Genomic DNA, 24,989 nt, shown 5'->3' with positions numbered 1-24,989 from the left:
AACAAGACGTTTTTCCCATAACTTCCAGTGGATTCAACACTTTTTAATTAACTTTAAGGAATTATTGACTGAAAATTAGCTCCTATATTTTACTGGAAAAGCTGATTAAGTTAGTTTTGTCTCATTTCAAGAACTGCAAAACTCTATGCTTGGTAAGATTTTGTGTTGTTTGTAGTGCAAGATCTGAGTTTGACTTAATGCTTAATAATTACATTGAATAAATGGTCAAACTTCTTTCAGTTGATTTATTTCTTTAATTTAATTTTAATTTAATTTATTTCTACCAAACAGAAATAAAAATGCTCTAATTCTCTCTAAAGGTTGGATTAAGGAACAAAACTGAAACAATTCCCCTCCTCGCCTGCGGTGGCGCTGCACCAAGAATTAGCAGAAAAAACAAGGACATTTCTGAGAAAAACCTCAGAATGTTTTAATTATTTTCAGAAATTTTCTAGAAACAAATTAATAATTCCTTCGTCAATCTAAACATTTCTGACTTTTTTGAACATACAAATTTTCTTGCGAAGTTTTAACTTTTCGAATTTATTTAAAAAATTGTTTAACTTTTCAAACTCAGAAAATTTCTTGAGTTTCAAATTTTGAGGTTAATCCCAATTTTTTTTTTTTTTTGTGCAGATTTTCGACTGTTGGAACCTAGAAATTTCTAAATTGTTTTCCAAAAATTTCTGAGATTTTGACGCAGAATATTTTTTAATTCATTCCTTTAACACGTTTTTGTATTAAGTTTATAAAATCACCTCAAATTAAAACATTTTATGACAATAAAACAGATGTTGTGACGAAAAGGTGACGTAAGCAACATATAAATGTCCGTTTTTATGATTTATTGATCACTGCACAAGAATCACCCCGCATCACACACACACGCACACACACACACGCACACGCCCTGTCGTGCGCGCGGCTCCACCCCTCGGCAGCACGCGGCGCAGAGAGGCTTGTCCCTGCGTGTTCGTGCGGGAGGTAGAGCCTCACAGATCCGGAACCGGGAGAGAGAGAGAGGCAGAGAGAGACAGAGAGACAGAGAGAGAGAGAGAGAGAGGTTCCGTCCGTGGATCCCGCAGCGGCCGCAGCTCCAGCTCTGCGTGGATTCTTTTATCGATCCGCGATCGCTCCGATGGATCAGTGAGGCGTCTGGATCTGCGTGTTTCTGCGTGAATTTCTGCGTGTTTGCCGGCGGTTCGGAGCGGTTCTGCTGCCATGGGTTTCTACGGCACCCTGAAGCTCATCTTCTACAAGGCGAGTATCGGTTATTGATCGGCTGTTTGCTCAGAAGGTTGTCCGGCTCAGAAGGTTGTCCGGCTCGTGCACCGGACGGGATGACGAGGCGTTTCTGCTTCTGACAGCGGGGCGCGTGCGCGTGGCGGGGCGCGTGCGCGTGTGAGAGTGGACCACTGCGGAACCAGGAGAGAGAGAGGTCCGGTGGTCTGAGTCGTGATTGATTATTGATGATCAGCGGCTGGTTTCTGTCTGAAATGATTAAATCAGTTTAAATTAATCAAGATAGTTACTGATATCGTCAGAATATAGAGATCAATCAGATTACAAGATTATTGGTGATTATGGCTTCATAGGAGCCTGATTAGGTCAAATCTCTGGGATAATTTCACCCATTTGATGATTATTTGTCGTTTTTAACAATAAATTATAATAATTAAACATTTAAAATGAACATTTTTGCTTCAGTTTGTTGTGAAAAAAAAGCAAAATACACCCCGTTAGTCCGGCTGAAATATTTTACTCTATATTCTGTAGAAATCCAGTATTTCATGTTAGTGTTTCCCTTTTATAGTTGGTTTTATGTTTTTATTACTTAATTATTCACTTTTATTCAATGTAAAAAGTATTTTTTTTCTTTTGTTTTTGCTTCTCCAACCAATGTTGTCCCTTTAAAATGTAGAAATATTTGGAATAATTTCCTCCATTTCATGGTTATTTATCATTTTAGCTGCAGGTAACAAAAATTAAACATTTAAAATGCAGCTTTCTGCTTCAATATGTTGTGAAACTGTAACAAAAAGCAGCATATGTACCCTTAGTCACGGTGAAATGTGATTTTATTGGTCTAAAAACAAAGAAAAATTGACTTTGTCGTGTTAAATATTTAATTATAGCTTAAACACATGAAGTCAAATCTATAAAAGTCAAATTGCTGTGGATGTAGGCTTCATTTATTTGGTTAAAAACTTTTTTACTGCCAGAACAATCCAGAAAAATCCAGTTTTGACTTTGAATTATGAATTAAAGCTTAAAATAATATTTTGTCCTATGAAGCAGAATCAATATTTACTCAATGTTCTGCAAAAATCCAATATTTAATGTTAATATTCTCCTTTTATAGTTGTCTTTGTATTTTTATAACGTAATTATTCAATTTTAATCCATATAAAAAGCAGTTTATTTTTGTTTTATTGTGGTTTTTGCTTGCAAAATGAGTTATTTTTTTATAATTTCTTGGTGAAAAGGGGAGGATAAAATCCATAAAACAAGTTTGAAACACATTAACATTCTTTAAAAATAAAAATATGCTAGAACAAAAGAACATAAAACTTTAAGTAAACCTTTAATTTTCAGCTTCAAAGATTCCTCCAAAGTGCAGCTGCAGCGTTTTGCATTGTTTTGGTCAAACCTTACCACCAATTACACGTTAATATTTTATGTTTACTGATATTTTCAGCTGCAGACTACAAGATTAAATCCTCTGAAACACAATGTTTCTGCTTCTCTGCTCAAATGCAAATACCGGAGGATGGCTGCCATGTTGGCGCCTCATTCTGCTCAGTTGAAGGACTTCACAGGTGCAGAATAAGATCTTAAAACGTCATTTTACATCTTACAGCTAAAAGCTTTGATCTGCAGGATTAGAGCTGAAAAACGCAGGTTTTCCTCCTAGAGCAGGAACATCCCCAAACACAGCTGCTGTAATTGTGATATTTCCAGGAAAACGTGTCATCAAGCCTCCAAACTGCAGGTTGAAATAATGAAAAATGATGTTTATTGCAGGTGAGAGTTTATTTTTCTGACTCAGTGTTTGGTCACACTCACATCTCTGGGAGGGAAAAAGCGTCTATAATCTGCTTTGTTTGGGCCAAATCTCACAGAGATGAACTGGAATCTGCTGCTTGTTTTTCTCTGCTGATGCAAACCAGCAGATTAAAAACCTGGAAACACGAAACTTCTGCAGAAATTCAGACCAAAGAGGAAATCAGCTCATGTTTCGATCTACTGGTTTTCTGTTTCAGGAACAGAAAACCAGTCAAATGTAAACAAAATACTTTATAAACTGATTTAAATCTATGAAATGATATAAATTTCATGACCCCTCTCCAGTACTTTCACAGCCATTATTGGAAAAAAATTTAAACCTGGTAGATGAAGAACCAGAGAACCTTTTGCTTTCGTTTATTCAAGTCCGATTTCGACTAAATCCTGATCTGCATTGTTTTCAGCTGCATAATAAAAGATTAAAGCCTTAAAAATATGAATGTTGCTCTCAGGAGAAGGGATTTTATAGATTACAGCTGCTGTAATCTGCATGGCTTAGATCCTGTATGCAGGACAAGGCATCAAAACTGTATTTTAACCACTGTTGAGCTTCACAGCGAGAACTCTGAAATGATGGCCTGAAACTGAAATGCCTCCATCATTTCACTCTAAAAGCAGTCAACACTTTGTTTCAATGAGACTTATTGCTCTGAAAAAACATTAAATCAGCTGCAGTCGTATTTAATTTCAGCTTGAAATGCTTTCTTAATATCAGTCCTCTGGGAAGTGAATTATTCCTTCAGGAAATAGAGATATTACAAACCAAATATGTTTCTAAAGGAGTTATTTAGTAATGTTTGCCTCATAAAGCAGCTGAGCTCAATATTTAAAGCCTCTGGGGAGAGATGCTGCACATGGGAGGTGGCTGCAATGATTTTAAATCAACAAGAAATGTAAAATATTAAGTAAAATAATACAGACACATTAATTTATTGTTTTCCAATGTTGTATCTTCAAAACAACATAATTTAGATCGCTGTAGATATCTACTAGCTAGCTGAACGGCTAGCCAGCTAGATATCTAGATGATCTAAATAGCTAACTACCTAGCTAGAGGGATCTGGCTAGCCATAAAGGTAGATAAGTAGATAAATAGATGTTATAGCCAGTTATAAGATCTAGCTATAGCTAGCTATGACATCTAGCTATAGCTAGCTATTACATCTAGCTAGATATTTATATCTAGCTGCCTATTTAGTTAGATATACAGATGTCTATCTGTAGCTAGCTAGATAAAGCTATCTAGCTAGCTATAAACAGATACATAGGTAGATGTTATAGGCAGCTAGATGGCTCAATATGTAGATGCTATAGGTAGCTATCAACATTATAGGTTGATTCCATGTGAACCTCAGACTAAACGGTCAAATCAACACAGAGTTCACTTTGATACATTGTCCTGAGATAAATATTCGGGATGCACCCTTTGATTCATAAATGGGAATAATCTTGTAATTATTCTTTGTGTGTTGTGGTCCAGCCTGTCTCAGCCGGAGTTGGTGTACAGCTAAAATCCACAAAAACTTAAAATCTGCCTTAAAACATAATAATAACTGGCTATTATAATTAATACGAACAGTGGGAACCATGTTAGAGCTAAAGCTAATACCTACAACCCCCTTTTTGTCCAGGCTAATCAGTGCAGCTTAGCTTTGTTGAGCCCAGGTATTTCAACAAATATTTTAGATATGCTTGACAAAAAGTTGGTTTTCTGCATTTTTCCACACAAAAATCTACAAATACTGGACAATGAAATCTACAATTTCCATTAGCATGTCTGTGTATCTCACACAGAAAACCAGAAATCTGTATCAGACGGAACAGCCTGATCAATTTATCTCTAAATAAAACAAAAAAGGAGCACTAATCTGCAAAACCGAAGCAAAATGTGGCTTTTCTAATCGTTAGTATCGTTATATCTTCCTACTGGGAACATTGGGATCTGGTGAGTGGGTTTGTAGCAAGGTCACTGATAATGGCAGACTCTGCTGCAGCATCAGAGTTAAAACATCAGGACTGAGTTATTCTGGTTCTAACAGGAAACACATTCTTTTGGCTTTTACCACAAAGTCAAGGTTTTTTTTTGTTGGTGTTTTTAGCAGAATTGCCACCAACAGATCTGACATCTGTTGGTGGAAGCTCAAGAATCAGGGAATAGAAAGCAGATTCTGAATTAGATTTTATAGAGAATCACACAGAGGTGTGTGTGTGTTAGCTTGCAGCGCTCTATTTTAAAGCAGCGCTGCACCGGCGACATTCCTCCGATTTTCTGCATTCCTGCATTCATTCACTGGCTGAAGGAGAGCGAGTCGGAGGAGGGAGGCTGGATCGGACCTCCGGGTCGCTGTGTCTGTGTGTTCCCCTCTCACTGTGGGAGTTTCCAGAAGAAAACGTTTATCTGCATCTCCTCGTTACCTCTGGACTCGGCTGCAGCTGCTCTGAGGGGTTTTTTATGATACCAGTGACGACCCAGAAACCCACAAATGTTTACAGGAACATGTTCTGCTTCTTCCACCAGAGATGTAGCTGCTAAAATTTACTGCTTAGTGATTCTCCACAAGGACGACGGGTTTATGCCATCCAAAAATGTCAGACAGGGTCTGTTGTTAAAGCATGTTTATTTGTCCTCTTACATTTGTTTGTCTCTGATCCAATATGGCCGACTTCACAGCAGACTCGCTCAGGTTCACTGTTTTTATTAAAACGAGAGAAAATTAAGTTGGTGGTTCACATCAGTCCAGCAGGATCTGCCCATATACATTAAATAAAATGCAAAAAATGCCCTGAAACAAACTACAGAGAGATGTATTTAACAGCTGTTAAATTAAATATGGAGGAAATGCCAAACAGAATTTTGATAAAAGTTAAAAAACATACAAAACACTGTAAAATTACACAAAAATATATGTTCAAATGAAATACTTGTAAAGAAACATAGATGGCATCAGAGAAAAGGGGGAGGAGCTTTCAGTTACTGGTTGCTACGGTAACCACCAACTGTCATGAGCAGCCATTAAATGTCAGGAGAAAATAAGTTTTTGTCTAAACAAAATGAATTTGGAGAAAATAAATCTATAATATTGTTTTATATCATTAATTATGAAAACTATTAAACATACAAAACATTGCAAAGTTACACATGAAAGCCTGAATTACATTTGCTTAAAACGAATGTTAAAGTGTATTATCTGTAAAGAAAACAAAGATGATCCTGCTACATACCACAGCAACAATTTAATTTCCCTTTGGGATCAATAAAGTTCAATTGAACTTAAATTTGAAGAAGCTAGCCAGCTAGCTAGCTGTTGTAGATGTTATATATTTGTGGGTAAACAAAACTAACACAAACGTGTGTTTAACGCTAGCTGGAGAAATGGCTGGAGAAGTTTTTTTTATCAAAGACAAAAGCACTAAAATCTGAAGCTACTCCATTTTTGTCCACATTTCATGAAGGAAGTTAAGCTGAGTGTCTTCTTCAGTGGTTTTTGTGTTGTTACCTTGGTTCTTGGTGCAGCGCCCCCACAGGCGAGGAGAGGAACAGGTTTTTCAATCTTAATTTGAAAAAAGTTTTTTTTTATTAATTTGCTTGATTAAATAAAGTAATCAAATGACTAGTTGATTACTTTAATCAGAAGAGTGAGTTCACAGTAAAATAATCTAAATGATACAGAAATATTGTATTAGCAAAAACTTCACATACTACCATAATTCATCTCTCGTTGTTTTCGTGACTTTTGCTTCACATCCTGCTCAGATTCTGGCTCTCTGGGTTGTTTTCTAACAGACTCTGTGTCTTTTCTTCATAACCCCAGATGAAGAGGAAGCTGGATCACGGTCCAGATGGCCGGCCGTTCCCCTCAGGAAAGAAGCACTGCAAGGGGAACAGCTACCTCAGGTAACACAGCTGCTGTAACACCAGACGAAACGCTTCATCACCTCCATCTAAGACCATAATCACCTTGAAGCTACCAGCAATAATAACCCTTGATCTTTTTTACATTTTGTTGCAATAAACTACGACTTTCAGTTTGTTTTATTGGGATTATAGCAGCACGTATTTGAGAAATAAAAGCTAAATGATACTCAGGGTAAAATAAATATGGGGACAGTGTGGCGTACATTCAGATTCCTCTCCTTTACTCTGAAAACCCTAAATAAATAAAAGTATCAGGTCATTCTGAACTCACCACCTTCTCTCTAAAACATGGTAGTGTCAGCATCATACTGAGGGAATACGTGGAAGTTGAGGATAACTGAGGCTGCAAAAGATTCAAGACTTGGGTTGAGATTCCTCTTCCTGCAGGACAAATCGATTCATGTCTTAGAATGGCCAAGTCAAAGTCCACAGTCTGTTGCAAGACTTAAGAATTGATCTGACTGAACTGTATCCAGTTACAAGTTTAGTAAAAGCTTGTAAAGTCGAGATGCACCCAAAGTACTTGCTGTAGAAAGTTTTGACTCAGGCAGTAAAATTCAAATTCAAGCCACACTTTTCAGATTTTTACATTTAAAAGATTAACTTTTATTCTTTTACTTCCTCTTTATAATCATGAGTTACTTTCCCACATAAAATCCTGATTACGGACAGTGAGGTCTGTGGAATCATTTGACTCGTACTTCCTGGTCTCACCTGCAGCCCCTCCAGTCTGGCTCAGGCCACGCCCACTACCTTTGGCGACCTGCGGCTGGCCAATGGGCATTCAGCTCAGCGCCGACGCGTTAACTCCGGCCCGCCTCCAACTGGCCTGCAGGACTGGCTTCTCACCTTCCAGGTAAACCTGCTAAATCACAAAACAATAATTTATTTTTCTAAGATTTAGAATCAGTAGGTCTGGAACAATTAATCGTGATTAATTGATTATCGAAATATCGTCAACTAATTTAGTAATTGATTGATTGTTAATTGGATTACACGGACTCATAAAACTACCATTTTCTGAAAGAAGAACACATTGAAAGCATTAATTAAGCCAATGCAGTTAAAAAATTAGATACATTTGCATTTAAGATGAAAATCTAGTTTTTCAGTAAAATTGTTCTGACCAGAACTCCTCCAGTTTTAGCTTCACCAGATTCAAATTCTGTAAACAACAAAAAGTGCAGCACCTTTTCTAATTATTATCAGTTAATCGAAAAATTAGTCAACAGATCCACCTTACACTGTACTAGGGCTGCACTGACGATTATTTGAGTAATCGATTAATCTATTATTCTGATGATTAATCAAAGGGAAATGTTTAATTTAAACAAACATTTTTATACTAAATAAATAAATTAAATACATTGTTGCCTAAAATGTAATGACATTGCATTCCTTTTGTAAATCTGGACCAGATGAAACTCAAAAAGTGTAGTTTGTGCACTGGACGAGTTTTGGTTAAAGTCTGTTTACAGTTAAAAATGTCTTTATCTTAAATGAAAAATGGTTGTAAAATGTACAGTTTTAGTTTATTTACTGCAATGAATATGTTTGTTTTTTCCAGAAACTGGCCTTTTATTGACTCTGTATGTTCCAGTTAATGATTGATCAATTACTAAATCATTTGACGATTATTCCAATAATTGCTTAATCACGCTTAATCGTTTTGACTCTGCACTGTATTGATGTTAAGATGAGCAATTAATATATTGAATGGAAAAACTGATCATTTTTTATCCGATTAATCGTCAGAATAATCGTTATTTGCAGCCCTAGAATCAGATAAATAAACAGGAAGTTTAGTATTTCTTAATACTAGACTTTTTCCTGTCAGTATTGTCTGTGGATAAAAGCCATGCTTTAGTTCTCTGTGTCACTTTTCTCTTGTAATCTTGTAAAGCTGTCCTAATCAGCGGTTCTGCAGGCTTTCTGAGCCCCGTTCGGCTTTTTCTTTGGGCCGGTGCCGGATGGCGGATGACTCACTCGGTCTTCAGACTCCACCTCTCCTGTCCTGCAGCGCTGCCAAACACAATCCACATTTCTTCACGTTCTGCATCTTCTTGAATAGATTTCGGTCTGTAAGTGCGTCTCCGTGCGGCTGCACATCAAGTGCTGCCTCCGAGCCGTCCTGATGCAACCGCTGAAAGGAGCCGACCAAGGCTCACCGACTCATCTGCACACGGCCAGATTAAAAAAACATGGAGCCTGCTTTTGTAGAGAGGAACATCAAAAGGCTCCAGAGGCATGATGAGCCAATAGCAGAGAAACGAAAGAACACTGAACAAAGCAAAAAGTAATCTAGCACCGGATATAAACAAGTAGAAAATCAGTTGGTATATTCAAATTTCACATATATTTTCCTTCCATTTGTGTTTCTGCTGCCTCCAGAAATGACCCAAGTGCTTTAAGAATCAAAACCTAGACTTTTTTATTGTAGCAAGTTAATGTTTTTTTGGTTCCATAAAATACAATTTAATATAATAACGTAAGTTCACATTCTCAAGGATCAACTCGCTTTTATTTCTTACAAAAATTTAATGCTGGAACTGGAAGACATTTTATAAATCCAAAATGAGTAAACAACCGAAACAGCAAATAAAACTGATATTGAAATTGTCATTGAGTCTTTGGTACAAAGTACCACAGAGTATTAAGTCCATACTAAGGAAAAATAAAATTACCAGGATAAAGTCATAAAATTAGAAAAAAAAGTCATAATATGGCATAAAGACCACAGACCTATCCTAACCTGTTCAAGGAAGCTTAACGGATCTCCTGCCTCAGAAATACCGTATTTCTCGGACTATAAGCCGCTACTTTTTTCCTACACTTTGAACCATGCAGCTTACAGCCCGGTGCGGCTTTTCTGTGTATTTTTCTTCAACCACCAGGGGGCTCTTTAGCAGGAAGTGAATCATTGGAAGTCAGAATTGGAAATCAAAGAAGAAAGTGCTAATTTAATAGCATGCTAGCACATGCTAGCAGCAGGCACGATGGAGATATTTCTTCAAACTCATATGATGCAGCTTTTAAGTTGAGGGTTTTCGATCTGGCAGTACAGACGGGAAACAGAGCCGCTGCACTTGTAAGCTCGGCATGAACGGAACCAAGGTTCGGCTTTGGAGACGGAGAGCTGCGACCTTAATAAATCCAGCAGGTTTATTAGGACGCTGCCCTCTGTTGGGTCCTTGTCTAAAGCCGACAGCGGCTTTTAGCCCGGTGCGGCTCATATATGAACGTTTCCAGTTTTGTTTTTATTTGTAGCCGCTGCTTATAATATGTTGCATGTATAGTCCGATAAATACGGTACTCACAATCTTCCTTCCTGTCCTTGTTTTTCTGTTTCTGCAGACGTGGAGCGGCCCGGAGAGACTGCTGGCTCTGGACGAGCTGATCGATCGGTGCGAGACCAGCCAGGTGAAGCACATGATGCAGGTGATCGAGCCTCAGTTCCAGAGAGACTTCATATCTCTGCTCCCCAAAGAGGTAAAGCCTGAAAACTCGACCACAGACGGAGCTCGGCGTTTTAACGGTGCGTTTCCGGTGTTTTAACGGTGCGTTTACGGTCCTCTGTGCAGCTCGCCCTGTACGTCCTCACCTTCCTGGCCCCGAGGGATCTGCTGCAGGCGGCGCAGACCTGCAGGTACTGGAGGATCCTGGCCGAGGACAACCTACTGTGGCGGGAGAAATGCCGTGAGGAAGGTAAACACCGATCACATTAGCCTTTTACCGGAGCTGGGCGATAGTCGATTTTACCAATTAATCAAACTTTTTGGTTTTTCAAGACTTAATTTTTGGAAAATGTGGATTTTTTTCCCCCACCAATGTGATACTTGGAATTAATTGGAGCTTCTGTTTATTTGGACTTTGAATCCAGGTCAACTCCACAACGCAGACTGTTTTAGTAATTGATTGTTCTGACAATTAATCAATTAATTAAATAGTAAATTGGGAGATTCTCCTGATTTTTAAATGAACCATTCAAGCTTTATTATACAATATTAGAAATACGTTAGGAAAACGTAAATAAATCATTTAATTAATTTTTAAATGATAAAATAAACATTTTATTGCCTAAAACCGAATAACATAGTATATGTTTTGACTTAATTTCTGCTGTGAGTAAGTTGTTCTTTTAGTAAATTACCTTTTTTGTCCTTATATTCCAGTGATCAATTACTAAATTTTCTGACAATTATTTGAAGAATTGATTAATCACGATTAATCGTTTCAGCTCTACTACAGTGGAATACCCAAAGAGTCTGTTTTTTTAATTACAAGAATAAAACCATAAAGTAGGAAAATTAGAAAATGTGATGGTAATTTTCTGAAAACTCCTACAAGAAAAATAAAATAAGGAATGTTTCTTTGTATTTTCACTACTTTCCACTAGTTTTCACTGTAGCTGAATATTTACGGAGCTTTTGTCTGAGGTTCGTTAAGCCACTTCAGGATTGTTGACCTCATGAATCATGCAGGTAGAAACAGGCTCTCCAACTTAATGAGCTTTGTTGATTTTACTTGTATTATAATCACATACGTTTCAATTGGTAGTCTTGTTTTTTTCTTTGTCTGACCAAATCCCTGATCCATAAATATAATCAATCTAAAATAATACAGGATGATGAAAATTATTACCTTGGAACGATTATCTAAAAACTGTTCAATTGCCCTCTGCCAGATTTATTTATAGCTAATGGACTGAGTATTTTCCTAATGGAGTCTTGGCAGAGTTGAGTATCATGCAAATAGGTTTTTACTTTAAATAAATGAAGTGCAAGTTTGTGATACAGAAGGAAAAGTAGTTTATAAACAAATGTGTTTGTGAAGCTTAAAGCAATTTGTAAGCGTCATCAGAGCAGAAAACCTTCATATATGTTACTATTTTAAGATAAAACAAAAAGAAAAACATGAATTGAAGCTAAAAGACAAACTTTCTGGATGTAAAATGCCTTAAAATCTGAGGGTTACATGCTCATACAGCAATCCATCACTACTCTTTCATTCAGCGCAATGCAGTGGATGTGTGTGTGTGTGTGTGTGTGTGTGTGTGTGTGTGTGTGTGTGTGTGTGTGTGTGTGTGTGTGTGTGTGTGTGTGTGTGTGTGTGTGTGGCTGGGCGTTGAGCCAGTCAGTTGAGATTCACTGCCAGCGCTCAGCAGCCATACCAATGAGGCTACCTAACGTTAGCGCCACACCACAGCCATACTAATGAAGGGAGCGCTAACTGCAGCTCACCAGCTCCATAAATAAGGCTAATTATTAACCCTCACACCGCGCCGCTGGGAACAGTGTTGCTGTTCACAAGAAGTCAGTCAGAATACAGATGCAGCTAGCCTCCATTAGCATCGTTCCATTTACATACTAATGGGACAACTTTTCATGTTACAGAGCTAGCTAGCTAAACTAAAGCTACAGCAGATGCTGTTTTGGTCAGAGCAGTAAAGACTGTTATGTTAGAAAGACTGGGCCTAAAGGACTGCAAAAAGCAAAACTACACTCCCAACATCAAACCTTTAGCAGCTAATGCTAGCTTACCTCTAAATTATTAAAACAAATCAAATAAAATAGAATAACAACCTACTGTTTTGAAGTATTGAAGCTTTTTCTGTGGTTATTTCTAATAATATATTGTTTGGGATTCATATAATAAAGTTACTCAGAACTCCATGACAACCATATTTGTAGTTAGCTATAGTTTTAGTTGTTAGCTTAATTAGCATTAGCTTTATTATCCATTTTAGCTGCTAGCTTTAAATAGAATAAAATAGAAATGTCCTTTATTGCTCCACATTGGGGAAATTCAGCAGCAATCAAGGCATGTAGGTTCACACAAAGATAACATAAAGTATAAGTATTTTATATAAAAAACTAAAAATATTGCACAGTAAAGGCATAAATACTGCACAGTTATTCAAAATACATAAGGTCATGAGTTGTTTATGTTCCTCACCCTACAAATACTGATTACCATAAATATATTGGAATTGCAACCAACGTGATCTGTTTAAATTAAATACAATATATAAAGTGAACGTATTAAGCCATTGAAGGTTGAATACTTGTGCTGAAAATTAATTGGTCGGCATTTTAAGCTAGAATTTTAATTTTAATTAGACAAAAATCTAATTAGTCAGCTTCAAAACTGGCTCTTGCACTTTCTTGCTTAAATGAACTTGGCTCAGTGCCATCGGTAATACTGTACTTAACAGATTAATCAAAAAGCCCAGTTGGTGCCAGACACCACAGCACCAACACTTTTGTGTTTATTTAATTTTAAATCAGCATGATGGGTCTGCTGCAGCCTGGTTTAATTTCTTACAAGCATCTAAAACTGTAAGAACAGCCGTTAAACTGGACTTTGTTGCATTACTGTTTGTTTTATTTTCAGGCATATCAGACGGCGTGCCGTATCGTCGCAGAGAGAGCATTTGCCCTGACGCTTCGTTCAGCCCGTGGAAATCCGTCTACATCAGACAGCATCGCATCGAGACCAACTGGAGGATGGGCGACACGAGGGAACCGATGGTACCGTCCAGCTGGGACCCAACAAACCAGCCTCCGTTTCATAAACACCCAACAAACCAGCCTCCCTTTCATACACTGACTGCTCACGCCTTCATAGGTGCTGAAAGGCCACGATGATCATGTGATCACCTGCCTCCAGTTCAGCGGCGACCTGATCGTCAGCGGCTCGGATGACAACACGCTCAAAGTGTGGTCGGCCATCACTGGGAAGGTAGGGCGCCATTTAGATTACTGCTGGCTCACAGTAAATCAGTAGAAACCACAGGCGGGCAGAGAACCCAAATCAAGTAAGAGGAGCGCCACTTCAACATATTGTTACTGAAGTAAAAGTAAATGTAGCCGTCCAAGAAGTTACTGCGGTACAATAAAGTATTTCAAGTTCTGAGTAACTGATCAAATTATTAATCATTTAATATTTAAAAATGTCATCATCAGACAGACCAAAATATAAAATTAAGTGTAAATTTTGGTATTTCATAAACAAAAATGGCAATAATTCATATGAGTAACAAAATCAGGCCAAAATAAAATGTTCCAAATCCGTTTCTTTCAATATAAAACTTATTAAACTGCAACAGAAACTGCAGCTGTGTGTCTGTGTCTGGTGACATTTTGGTTAAAACATGTTTGTATTTTCTACCCACTGAATGAAAAACAGAAGTGTTACTCAAGTAAGAGTAGAGATACTTTATAATATAATTACAAAAGTAAAAGTACAGCGTATTAAAAATACTCTTAAAAGTACAAATATATATTGTGATATATGATCAATATCCAACTCCAGAACCGCCCGGCATTCTGGGGGATTTAGCCCGCTTAATTGAGTGGATTCAACTAACTCACTGTGTCTTTGGTTACCTAGCAACTCACTCACTCTTTCGTTACCTAGCAACCAGCCGGGTAACTGTCGCAGCAGCAGTTTAAGTTGTCAGTTTTCCTCATAACTTCTATCTTAACAATAAAGTACAACGCCGTGGAGTATTTCAGATATTTAAAACAAAGAAAACTAATCAATAATTATCAATACCATGAGATATGAAATACTTATGTTGTGCTAAGATTTTTAGCCGTAATTTTAGCCTGTGCTGTTGGCGTTAAACATAACTTATAAAGGGTGGCAGAGGCTCTAGTGAGCGGATTTGGGTGTAACGAGGAGGCGGACGGACCAGTTGTGTTTGTCTGGGTGTGTGTCAAACACAGCCTGCAGCAGCGTTAGTTCAACACACACTGTGTGTTTTTACCTGGACAACAGGTAACAAACAGAGTCAACAGTGATCTGCTCTGTTTGTTACCGGTCACATGCTGCTCTGTCTGCCTTCTCATCCTTAAACAAACACAGACGTGAAATAAAAACACTCTGGATCCGTCATGAAACCGTCAGCGAAGGTTTAAAAGACAGAATGACCCAGCTAAGCGGCTCCACCGTTCACTCTTCTGTAAATGTTTCTATGGTTGAAGTAGGGCTGCGAGTAACTATCATTGTAATAATAAATCATTTTATCAATTTATTCTGACAATTAAGAGATTGATCTGATGATTAATTGGACACAAAAATTGGCACATTCTGCGTTTTTCATTTAACCAATTAAGTCATTTTTACACAATGTTAGAAAAACATTAAAAACAAATAAAGTCAATTTTTAAAATAAGAAAATAAAACATTTTGTTGCTTAAAATCCAATCATGTTGCATTCCTGCAGTGAATTCTTGATCATTGTAGATAAAGATACATCTGCAGTTCAAAAAATACTTCCAACATCATATTTATTAAAATCATTCACCATTTTTTATTTTTCTATATTTTTTTTTACCTGAAAAAGTCAGGTACTGCCAAAAAATATAGTTTCACATTCGCTTAGAGACATTTAAGTTGAATGAGTGAAGGAGCACATTATCCTGTAGCTAAACGACCTTTGACCTTTCTGACTGTCTCCTGTGGCAAACGTTAAATCTGAAATTGTACAAAGATCCCAGTTAAGTGGATTTCCTAGATTTTTTCTCTGCCGTTTGTGGTTGCTAACGCTAACCCTGCTAACTAGCATGAGATGCTAAAGCAGTTTGAAAAACCTTCACTAACTCCAAATCATGTTTGCTTTAAATCAGTAAAATGCTGCTTAACAGCGACTGTGATCTCATCTGCACACTGTTTCATGTAACATAAGAAATATTTTAGAATTGTTTACTTTTAAATAAAGAATAACAACAAATAAATACCATTTATAAGATTAATATGACTGTCATTATTAACAATTACTAATTGTTGCTTTTCTGTTCTGAAATAATGCTAATTAGATAGTTTTATAGTGTGAAGTTTTAGATATTTATATAATCGTAAACATTTTTCCAGCTTGCTGTGTTTTTCTTCAAGTCAGAGGGAGTTTTTGTTCAGATGATTGTTAGAAGGTGGGACCGTTTTATGGGTCTCAACTATTCCAAAAATGTGCAAACATTTTTCAAAACACCCATAAAGTCAGATCGCTATCACGGGGCTTTCTTCGTATTGGGACAGGTGAGAGTTCAGAGTTCAACCTGAGAGTTTCGGCTCAAAGTTCACCTGTTGAAACGACAGCAGCTGCACCTGCAGTGATGAATATTTTATATCTGTGTCCCTGAAAAGCACTAAATGCTTCATGTTCCTCATATCTGCCGTTAGCGCTGAAGAGGTCAGCGGATGTGACCTTCAGTTGAGCAAACGAACATTTTTCTGGTTTCGGTTGAGCATTCTTCAGCGCGACACACCTGCTGCTGTTTCTGTCCGGACCTGCCTCGGTGCCAACGTTCACTCACTCACTCACTCACTCACTCACTCACTCACTCACTCACTCACTCACTCACTCACTCACTCACTCACTCACTCACTCACTCACGTTGTGAGGACATTTTCTCTAAAAACACAAAAACTCTTAAAGCAAGGAAAATTAAACATGAACTGTTTTTAATTACTGTTTATCCCTGAGCGAAGATGGTGTGCGTTCTTCAGGTTTGTTTTTTAAACAAACGTCATCACCTGCAGTTCACAGAGGTCAAAAGTTTCGCTGAACCCTGTCCCCGTTTGTGGCGTTGCCACGGCAACCCCCACCACAACACCGCCGAGGTGAAACCGGATTGTTGTCTGTCTGCGCGTCCTTCGACGGCGGCTGTGAAAGTAAAAACAAATATTGACGCGGGTTTGTTAAGAATGTGACTTTGAGGGCGAAATTGACACACAGGGAGGACAGTTTGAACAAAGCAAAACATTTATTATTCATTTAATTTGTGGAAACTGACAAACAAACAAGGTCAGTTTAAGATTCTACTTTTGTTGTCCTGTTCTCGGTTTTGTTAGTTTATTTCTATCTCGCCTGGAGCCGTTTATTATTATGTTAAATACACCAATGGGGTGATTAATAACTCTGATGCTGTGAAACTAATCCATTGTTTGTGTGTTTAATATTAAAATATATCAGAATAAGCATCATTATAGATATTTAATCTGTGAAATTCCACTTTTAAAGTCATTTCTGACCAGAAATAAGACTTGATTCATGCTCTTAAAGTTAAGTTTATCTCCAAATAGCTCAAATTTTAATAATTTTTTTTTGCCTTGCTTCACATGACTGGATGAAACACACATGTTTTAGGGTTGATATCTTTCATTTTAAATATATTACTTTTGTCAGATCAGGATCAGGTTTAATCTATAAAGAAAACTTCACAATTTTGTGTCCACACAATCAAAGTTGATCTTTAACTTAGCCACAGTGTTAACATTTCTAAAAATGTACTTTATATGGAATGTTAATTGATCTATATATAGTTTTTTTTCTAAAACCTGATGCAATTTTTCCATAGAAAAACAGTAAAACAGGTGAAACTGTTTTTTTATAATCTCTATAAAAGTTTATCCAGCTGTTGGCGCCACATGTTGGTAAATCTGTTGCTTCAGGATGTGATCGATCAGATCTGTGAAGCTAATCGTGACTCGTCTCTCTGCGTCGCCGCAGTGTCTGCGCACGCTGACGGGCCACAGCGGCGGTGTGTGGTGCAGTCAGATGGCCGGCGCCACGGTGATCAGCGGCTCCACCGACCGGACGCTGCGGGTCTGGGACGCCGAGAGCGGCGAGTGCGTCCACGCCCTGTACGGCCACACGTCCACGGTGCGCTGCATGCACCTGCACGGCGAGAGGTAGCACACTCACTCACTCACTCACTGGGGGTAGGGAGAAGTAAACGTGTCGTCTCCATAGCAACCACAAAGACCCTGGAAAAACCACGCATCTGTGCGAGGACGTCTGTGTGGCTGGTTCCCGTCTCCATGGCAACCTGCTGATGCAGGGTGTTTTATTGTTGTTGTAGCATCGTTTATCACGGTCATGCATGAATGGAAGCGCTGAAGGCCAGCGGAGCGAGGAGCGAATACGAGAGCAAACAAACACGGAGTCATCAATAATTCATTAGAAAAACGTAAATATGGAGGAGAAGGACGAAATTTAGAGCAGATTCAGATCATGGCATCAAACTCTGGGATGATTTAGTTACTCAGGCTGCAGTCAGTCGTTAGCTTATTCTGTCGATTAATCGATTTATTCTGATGAATAACTGAATAGTCAGAGAGAAAATCAGAACATTTGGCACACCATTATTTTATTAATCAATTTATTCCATTGTTCAGTACGTTTATTATATCAGTTAATCAATATGTTCTATTGATTAATTAGTTTGTTTTATTGATTAATCGATTTGTTCTGACAATTAATCTAATAGTTGAATAAAAAATGGGCACATTTGGGACTCCATAATTTTAGTCATTGATTTATTCTATTGATTAATCAATTTTCTTCCTCAATTTATCGATTAATCGGAAAGAAATTAGCACATTCTCTAGATTTTTTTTCATTTAAACTAATGAATCTTTTTATAGATCAGAAATAGAAAGGTGGAAGTAATTGATTAATAATTGTTTGTTAATAACTCCAAACTCGTATCTTCAGCATCCAGGGCTGCAACTTGCAATTATTTTAGTTATCAATTATTCTCTTGATTATTCTGACAACTAATTGATTAATCTGCTAAAAAATATTGGCACATTCTACAATTAATTGATTACAAAATTAGTTGACGATGATTGTAATATTGATTAATCATGATTAATCGTTTCAGCTCTAATTCAGATTCTCCTAATTAAAGGTCATTTTGAGCGTTAAAAAGATTTTAAATCATTTTAGTTTCATAGTTTCCTGTTATTTCACTGGGATTCGTTGCCTGATCGTCTTAGAGCATATTTAGTGTTTCTATCAGAAGATCAGCCCTTAAAGTGGTAAGCGCCGCATCCTGATTGGCCCAGGCTGCAGTGACATCATGCCCTCTGTCACAGGGTGGTGTCTGGTTCCCGGGACACGACGCTGCGCGTGTGGGACGTGTCGACGGGCCGCTGCGAACACGTGCTGGCGGGCCATGTGGCGGCGGTGCGCTGCGTCCAGTACGACGGGCGCCGGGTCGTGTCGGGCGGATACGACTACATGGTGAAGGTGTGGGACCCCGAGACGGAGGTGTGTCTGCACACCCTGCAGGGTCACACCAACAGAGTGTACTCTCTGCAGGTAAACACACACACACACACACGTCAGCGAGTGTGTGCCACTGCAGTTGTAGCTGAATCTGTTTCTTCCTGACGCAGTTTGACGGCGTCTTCGTGGTGAGCGGCTCGTTGGACACGTCGATCAGAGTCTGGGACGTGGAGACAGGTAGAGACGCAGGACATGCTTCAAACGTTTTCCCACCCGGTGAACTTTTTCTGTAAAAACGCCGGAGCCCTAAATACTCCTGATGGACCCCATTTAGTCAACAGGCAACTCCTGAAGGCATCTGGTTGCACTCAGAAGAGAAAAGGGGCCTGAATACTTTTGCACACCGCACTTTTCAGTGTTTTATTTGTAAAAAATGTTTGGAATCGTATAATTTTCATTCCACTTCACAGTTATGTACCACTTTTTGTCTGTTTGTGTTTGTAATGTGACAAAATGTGGAAAAGTTTTGCAATCCGCTGTAAATGCACCTGGGTCAGATTTTAAACTGGGCTACAGTGGCAGCAGCCCAGGGCTACAATGTCTGGGGGCGCCACTAATGTATATAAATACTGATTTTTCTTTCTTTTCTCTTTTCTTATGAATTTATGTTTTGCAAATGTTGTATTTTATATGAGTTTAAAAAATATACTTGAAAATGTTCAAGTATTTGAACATTAGGAAGTTAAAGTCAACACCAAAAATCATGAACTTTTGGCAAAAAGAGAGCTGGGTGTTTTTTCTGAATATTTGTGCAGAAATAAGTAAAATGTGAACCTATGTATCATTTTTCTTCCGTTTACAATAAATACCAATATGTTGCATTCTGTGGTTGTAAAGTGACAAATACTGAAAAAATAATAATATTTAATAGGCAAAGAGTCAGAGGTTTAAGTTTGCTACATTTTATAAGTGGCTATGTGTCAGATTGGACAGTTAAATGTCCTCATAGCAAACTTCACTCTGTGGATTTAAAACGACCTCTTGTTGACCTTTACGTTGATGGTGTGTTTAGGCGGATGTGTTCACACGCTGACCGGCCATCAGTCGCTGACGAGCGGGATGGAGCTGCGGGACAACATCCTGGTGTCCGGGAACGCCGACTCCACCGTTCGAGTGTGGGACGTCCGGACCGGACAATGTCTTCACACGCTGCAAGGTGGGATATTAAAGCAGAACCCAGTTTGACCAAAGATGGAGTCAAAGACACCTGTGTGATCCGAGGACTGACGTTCTGGTCTTCATTAAGGTCCCAATAAGCACCAGTCTGCAGTGACGTGCCTGCAGTTCTGCAGAGGTCTGGTTCTGTCCAGCTCCGACGACGGGACCGTCAAGCTGTGGGACCTGCGGACCGGCGCCTGGCTGCGGGACGTGGTGGCGCTGCAGAGCCGCGGATCAGGTCAGCTTCAAACACGTCTGGATGTTTGAGAACGACGTTTATAGATCCAACGATCGTTATCCCTTCCTGAAGAGGAACGATGGGGAGTCAGCATGTCAGTTATTACAACTGAAAACCAGCGATCAGGCCCGAAACCTGGGAGTAGTGATGGACTCTGACCTGAACCTTCAGAGCCACATAAAGACAGTCACAAAGTCGGCCTTCTATCACCTGATGAACATCTCCAAGATTAGAGGACTGATGTCTCAGCAGGATCTAGAGAAACTCATCCATGCATTTATCTTTAGCCGCATTGATTCCTGCAACAGCGTCTTCACAGGTCTGACTAATAAATCAATCAAACAGCTGCAGCTGATCCAGAAGCTGCTGCTGCTGTTCTCACTAAAACCAGGAAGATAGAGACATAACACCAGTTTTAAAGTCCCTACACTGGCTCCCTGTAGCTCAGAGGATAGACTTTAAAATACTGTTAGTTTATAAATCACTGAACGGTTTAGCACCACAATACATTAAAGATCTGTTATTGCTGTACCAACCATCTAGACCCCTCAGATCTCCTGGTTCTGGTTCTGCTCTGCATCCAGAACCAGAACCAAACGAGGAGAAGCAGCATTCAGTTTCTATGCACCACAGATTTGGAACAAACTTCCAGAAAACTGTAAAACAGCTGAAACACTGAGTGCCTTTAAATCTCAACTTAAAACCCTGTTTAGAGTTGGATTTGAAACGTAATCAATGGAACATTAATCAATATTTGATTTGTTGACTGTTTCATGAGCACTTTGAACTGCCTTGTTGCTGAAATGTGCTATACAGATTGATTGATTGATTGATTGATTGATTGATTGATTGACTGACTGACTCTGCGTTGCTCCTCAGGCGGCGTGGTTTGGCGAATCAGAGCGTCCGACACCCGGCTGGTTTGCGCTGCAGGAAGCAGGAACGGCACCGAGGAGACCAAGCTGCTCGTTTTGGACTTTGACCTGGACGACACCAAGACCGACTCGGACCTGAAATGAGAGCGAAACCGACCAATCAGATTGGAAACAGACTCTTTGTTGTTGTTGTTGTTGACCAAAGTCCGACTGAGCCAGTCAGTCAGCTGTGAATGTTACAACACGACCAGAAACGACGGACAAGAAGAACCTGCTGCTGGACGATGAATCGAAAAGAATAATGGATGTAATATATGAATGTTTGACGAACAGACGAACGAGGGATTTCACTCCTTTTTCTGTTTTTTGTTTTGCTTTTTGCTGCTGTACCAATGAGGAGGTGAAGATGCTGTTTAAACTAACCAAACCTACCAAATCGTAATGGCGGCCAAGGATTTCCCCGCCTGTCTTCAGTCGGTGTTGATCTGAAACCGGTGTTATCCGGCCGCAGCTGGAATATCGTTTCCACGTCATGAGAAGAGGGAGAACCAACCAGAAACCACAACCAGAGCCTCACATCTGCAACAGCTGGAGCATTTAAAACTGCTCCGCTGGAAATAACAGAAGCAAAATGAAACCGATCCACTGCAGGTTGAGATGGGAGAAAACAGAGAAAACATCAATTATAGGTTAATCAGAAGATTTGGTCAGACTCATAAAGTCACAAATATTACTAATCTGCTGTTTATTTTACTTGAGAAGTTTTCAAAAACTTCTTGATTTGAACTGATCTCCTTCCTGCACTTTCATCTCCACATATACAAATTAATCATGCAGGATTTTTTCTCCTCTTTGCGTCTCTCACTGCTGTGGGATTTTCAGATTTCAGTCAAATCCCCTCAGAGCACTCAGTGTGTTCGCCTGAACCCGTTTCATTTAATCTCTAAACGTTTCCGTCAAAAACTACGTTAAATAATTTCCACCATAAATCTCTACAAGCTTCGTTTAGTTTCAGTTGAAAAACATTTGATTTGTTTGAGGCTAAAATTGTGGCTCCGCCTCTTTCTACGTGCTCCCCGAAAAAGGCGGGAATCACCATGGAAACCGTGTTTTTTTTTTCTTGTTCTTTGCTACATTAGTCCAAAATCAAATCTAATTCAAATACAGCTAACAAAGGGAAGTTGTTGGGCTTTCTGTAGCTGTGAACACATTTCAGTTTTTAATTTGTTTTTCTACTTGTTTCTCCTCATAAAGTCTCATATTTACTTTTAAATCTAACATTTAATCCAGTTGTCCAAGGATAAATCTTAAGTTTTTCTTTGGAAGTGAAAGAAATGACGCAGAAATATCGAAGTTATTCAGAGCGAGATCTGCTCAAGGTCTGTAAATGTTTCAGATCGGAGGCTAAGTACTTTTTTATCATCTTTCTTTAGAAAAGGGAACAATAAAAACATGGTTTATATGAAGAGAAAAGAGATTATTACACCCCAAACTCCCGCAGCAGACGCCTCTAAATCCTGCTGATTTATTTTATTCAGCCTTGTAAACTTTCTAAATGTGATGAATATAGATGTAGGAGGAAGAGCGCGGTGTATGAAAACAGAAAGCATTTATCACCTTGTGCCTTTTTCTTTCCTTTTAACAGCCAAAAACACATTTATTACTTGAACGACGGGTAGAAAAAACGAAGCGTTGCAGCAACAATATCACTTTTTCAGTTGAAAACATTAGATATGCTGTTTTTAATCTAATATACTTTAAAAACAGGATAGAACTAGATGTATTTAGCTTCAGTACTCATTAACCATTTGTTGTTTTTCCTTATTTTTTCCTTAAACTCAGTGACTTTAGGAACATTTCAGTGCTGGACAGATGTCGTGTAAAAACATTAAACGGCAGAGAGGATCAGATCATCTGCTTTTATCTGCACATAAATCATATTTTCATGTTTTCCTTTTCAACACTGGCAAGAGATTTATTCAGTATTTTGCTTCTATTACGTTTGATGTCAGGGAGCTTTCATTTTTTCTATCATCCTGCCAGTAATTATTATCTTTTTCGTTTATTTGCGCAGCTGAACCATAATTATGTTCGTCTCCTTGTTAATCCCTCAATTACACATTTAATCCAAGTTTAAATTTAATCTAATGAACCTCAGAAATCTGCCTTGTTTGAACATTTAGTCACGTTTTGACGATAAATGATTAAAAACGCAGATATCAGATGGTTTAATAATGATTCTGCCTGTTTGGAGCAGATTCTCTTTAATTCAGCTTGTAGAAAATCAGAATCTTTTTAATTAATTTCTGTTTTGAGTTTATGAAGCGAAACCCTTCTTTCATGCTTTTCCTCGGCTATTGAAACGAATAAGAATAATAAAAAAAGAGGATATATAATTTAAATCAGCTGCTGGCTGCAGACATTAATTCGATGCGCTGCTGTTGCTAGGCAACAGTAAGCAGAGTTTGGACACATCTTCCCAGCAACAAGTGGTATTTCAGGCAGGAGCGCTGACCTCCTGCAGGTGTGAGGCTCTCCGACGATCGTTTTCTGTGAAATAGTGTAAATAAAGAGAGGATGTACATAATGAACTTTTTATAAATAAAAGAAAACAGAGGAAATATTGTCCTGGTTGAGTGGAAAAAGTCCTGGATGAATGAATATGAATCAATAAACACGAGTTTTTATAAAAATCTGGACTGATGGTTGTTAATCTAATGACTCCTATGATAAAGATAAATAAATGTATTTCTGCCACATTTTCAATAAAGTAAAATTAACCAGAACAGCTCAGATCTATTATACAGATTCAATAAATATGAGTATTACTGAAAACTTCATTTATTTCAGTAATTAAATTTACTCTAAGTGAAGCATATTAACACAAACTGGTGTTTTTAAGCATTTATTTCAGTTAATTATGATTTTCTGTTAACAGTTAATGAAAATATGACATTTAAGGTCAAAATATTAAATTAAACCAATAAAAAATACATTTTAATGCAAAAACTGACTTTATGAAAAGCCTGTTTAATATCTGCTTAAAGTTTGCTTTTAAATAAATTCACTTTAAGTGAAACTCTTTGTATAGATTAACAAACTGATGTTTTCAAGCCTTTATTTGTGTTTATTATGATTTTCTGTTTACAGTGGATGAAAATATGACATTTCATGTTAAAATATTTATGTCTATTAATGTCTCACGAATAGCATCGGCCTTTGAGATTTTAACACTTTTCTCCAGCTTTAATTTATATAAATGTTCATAAATAATGATATTTTCCTGAATAAATGAAAAAAATAATCTGTTTAAAAGCTATTTGACATTTTCTGAGGAGCAAATATGGCTCAGTAATAAAATGCAACAGGAAATATTGATAAATAAATAAAACTGGCTGATCCAGATCACTAACAGTTTACCTTTTGTTTTCATTTAAAGATTTTCTTAGTGTTAACTTCAGTTTAATTCAGAAAAGTAGTTAGTTTCTAAAATGTAATTTCCTTTTGGAGTCACTGAAGTGTTTTTAATTATAATTTAGTTTAATTAAAATAAAAGTCACCTGGTTGAATTGTGCATGTTCACCGTGTAGAAATGAATGGAAACGTTTTTCTAGTTTTGAATGAAAAATGATTTTTATTTATTGATTTACGTCACAGCAG

At 38.0% G+C, this 24,989-nt stretch overlaps 1 protein-coding gene across 2 annotated transcripts; it reads left to right on the top strand.

Annotated features, from left to right (window-relative positions):
* Positions 1-705: 705 nt before the first annotated feature.
* Positions 706-24,022, top strand: LOC106928813 (F-box/WD repeat-containing protein 7-like). Of its 2 annotated transcripts, XM_015005317.2 has the most exons (13): positions 706-1,260; positions 6,879-6,961; positions 7,703-7,838; positions 10,337-10,471; positions 10,564-10,687; positions 13,376-13,512; positions 13,610-13,723; positions 17,496-17,677; positions 18,866-19,091; positions 19,169-19,235; positions 20,071-20,214; positions 20,305-20,454; positions 21,334-24,022. In XM_015005317.2, exons 1-13 carry the CDS (start codon positions 1,222-1,224, stop codon positions 21,471-21,473), a joined length of 1,677 nt encoding a protein of 558 aa, XP_014860803.1. In that variant the 5' UTR covers positions 706-1,221; the 3' UTR covers positions 21,474-24,022. The 2 variants fall into 2 exon arrangements, with proteins under 2 accessions (XP_014860803.1, XP_087871643.1); XM_088015517.1 differs by lacking the exons at positions 706-1,260; positions 6,879-6,961; positions 7,703-7,838 and adding an exon at positions 9,964-10,096.
* Positions 24,023-24,989: the final 967 nt, after the last annotated feature.

Source organism: Poecilia mexicana, unplaced genomic scaffold (assembly GCF_051168715.1).
Source record: "Poecilia mexicana isolate PSO_F unplaced genomic scaffold, ASM5116871v1 scaffold_18, whole genome shotgun sequence".
NCBI lineage: Eukaryota > Metazoa > Chordata > Actinopteri > Cyprinodontiformes > Poeciliidae > Poecilia > Poecilia mexicana.
This window is presented reverse-complemented; position numbering and strand designations above follow the sequence as displayed.

Bases quoted from the DNA above. Each gene is read 5' to 3' on its own strand.
- LOC106928813 (XM_015005317.2), top strand. From the start codon at position 1,222: ATGGGTTTCTACGGCACCCTGAAGCTCATCTTCTACAAG. The intron at 1,261-6,878 runs GCGAGTATCGGT...TCATAACCCCAG, and splicing joins TGAAGCTCATCTTCTACAAG to ATGAAGAGGAAGCTGGATCA. The intron at 19,236-20,070 runs GTAGAGACGCAG...TGGTGTGTTTAG, and splicing joins AGTCTGGGACGTGGAGACAG to GCGGATGTGTTCACACGCTG.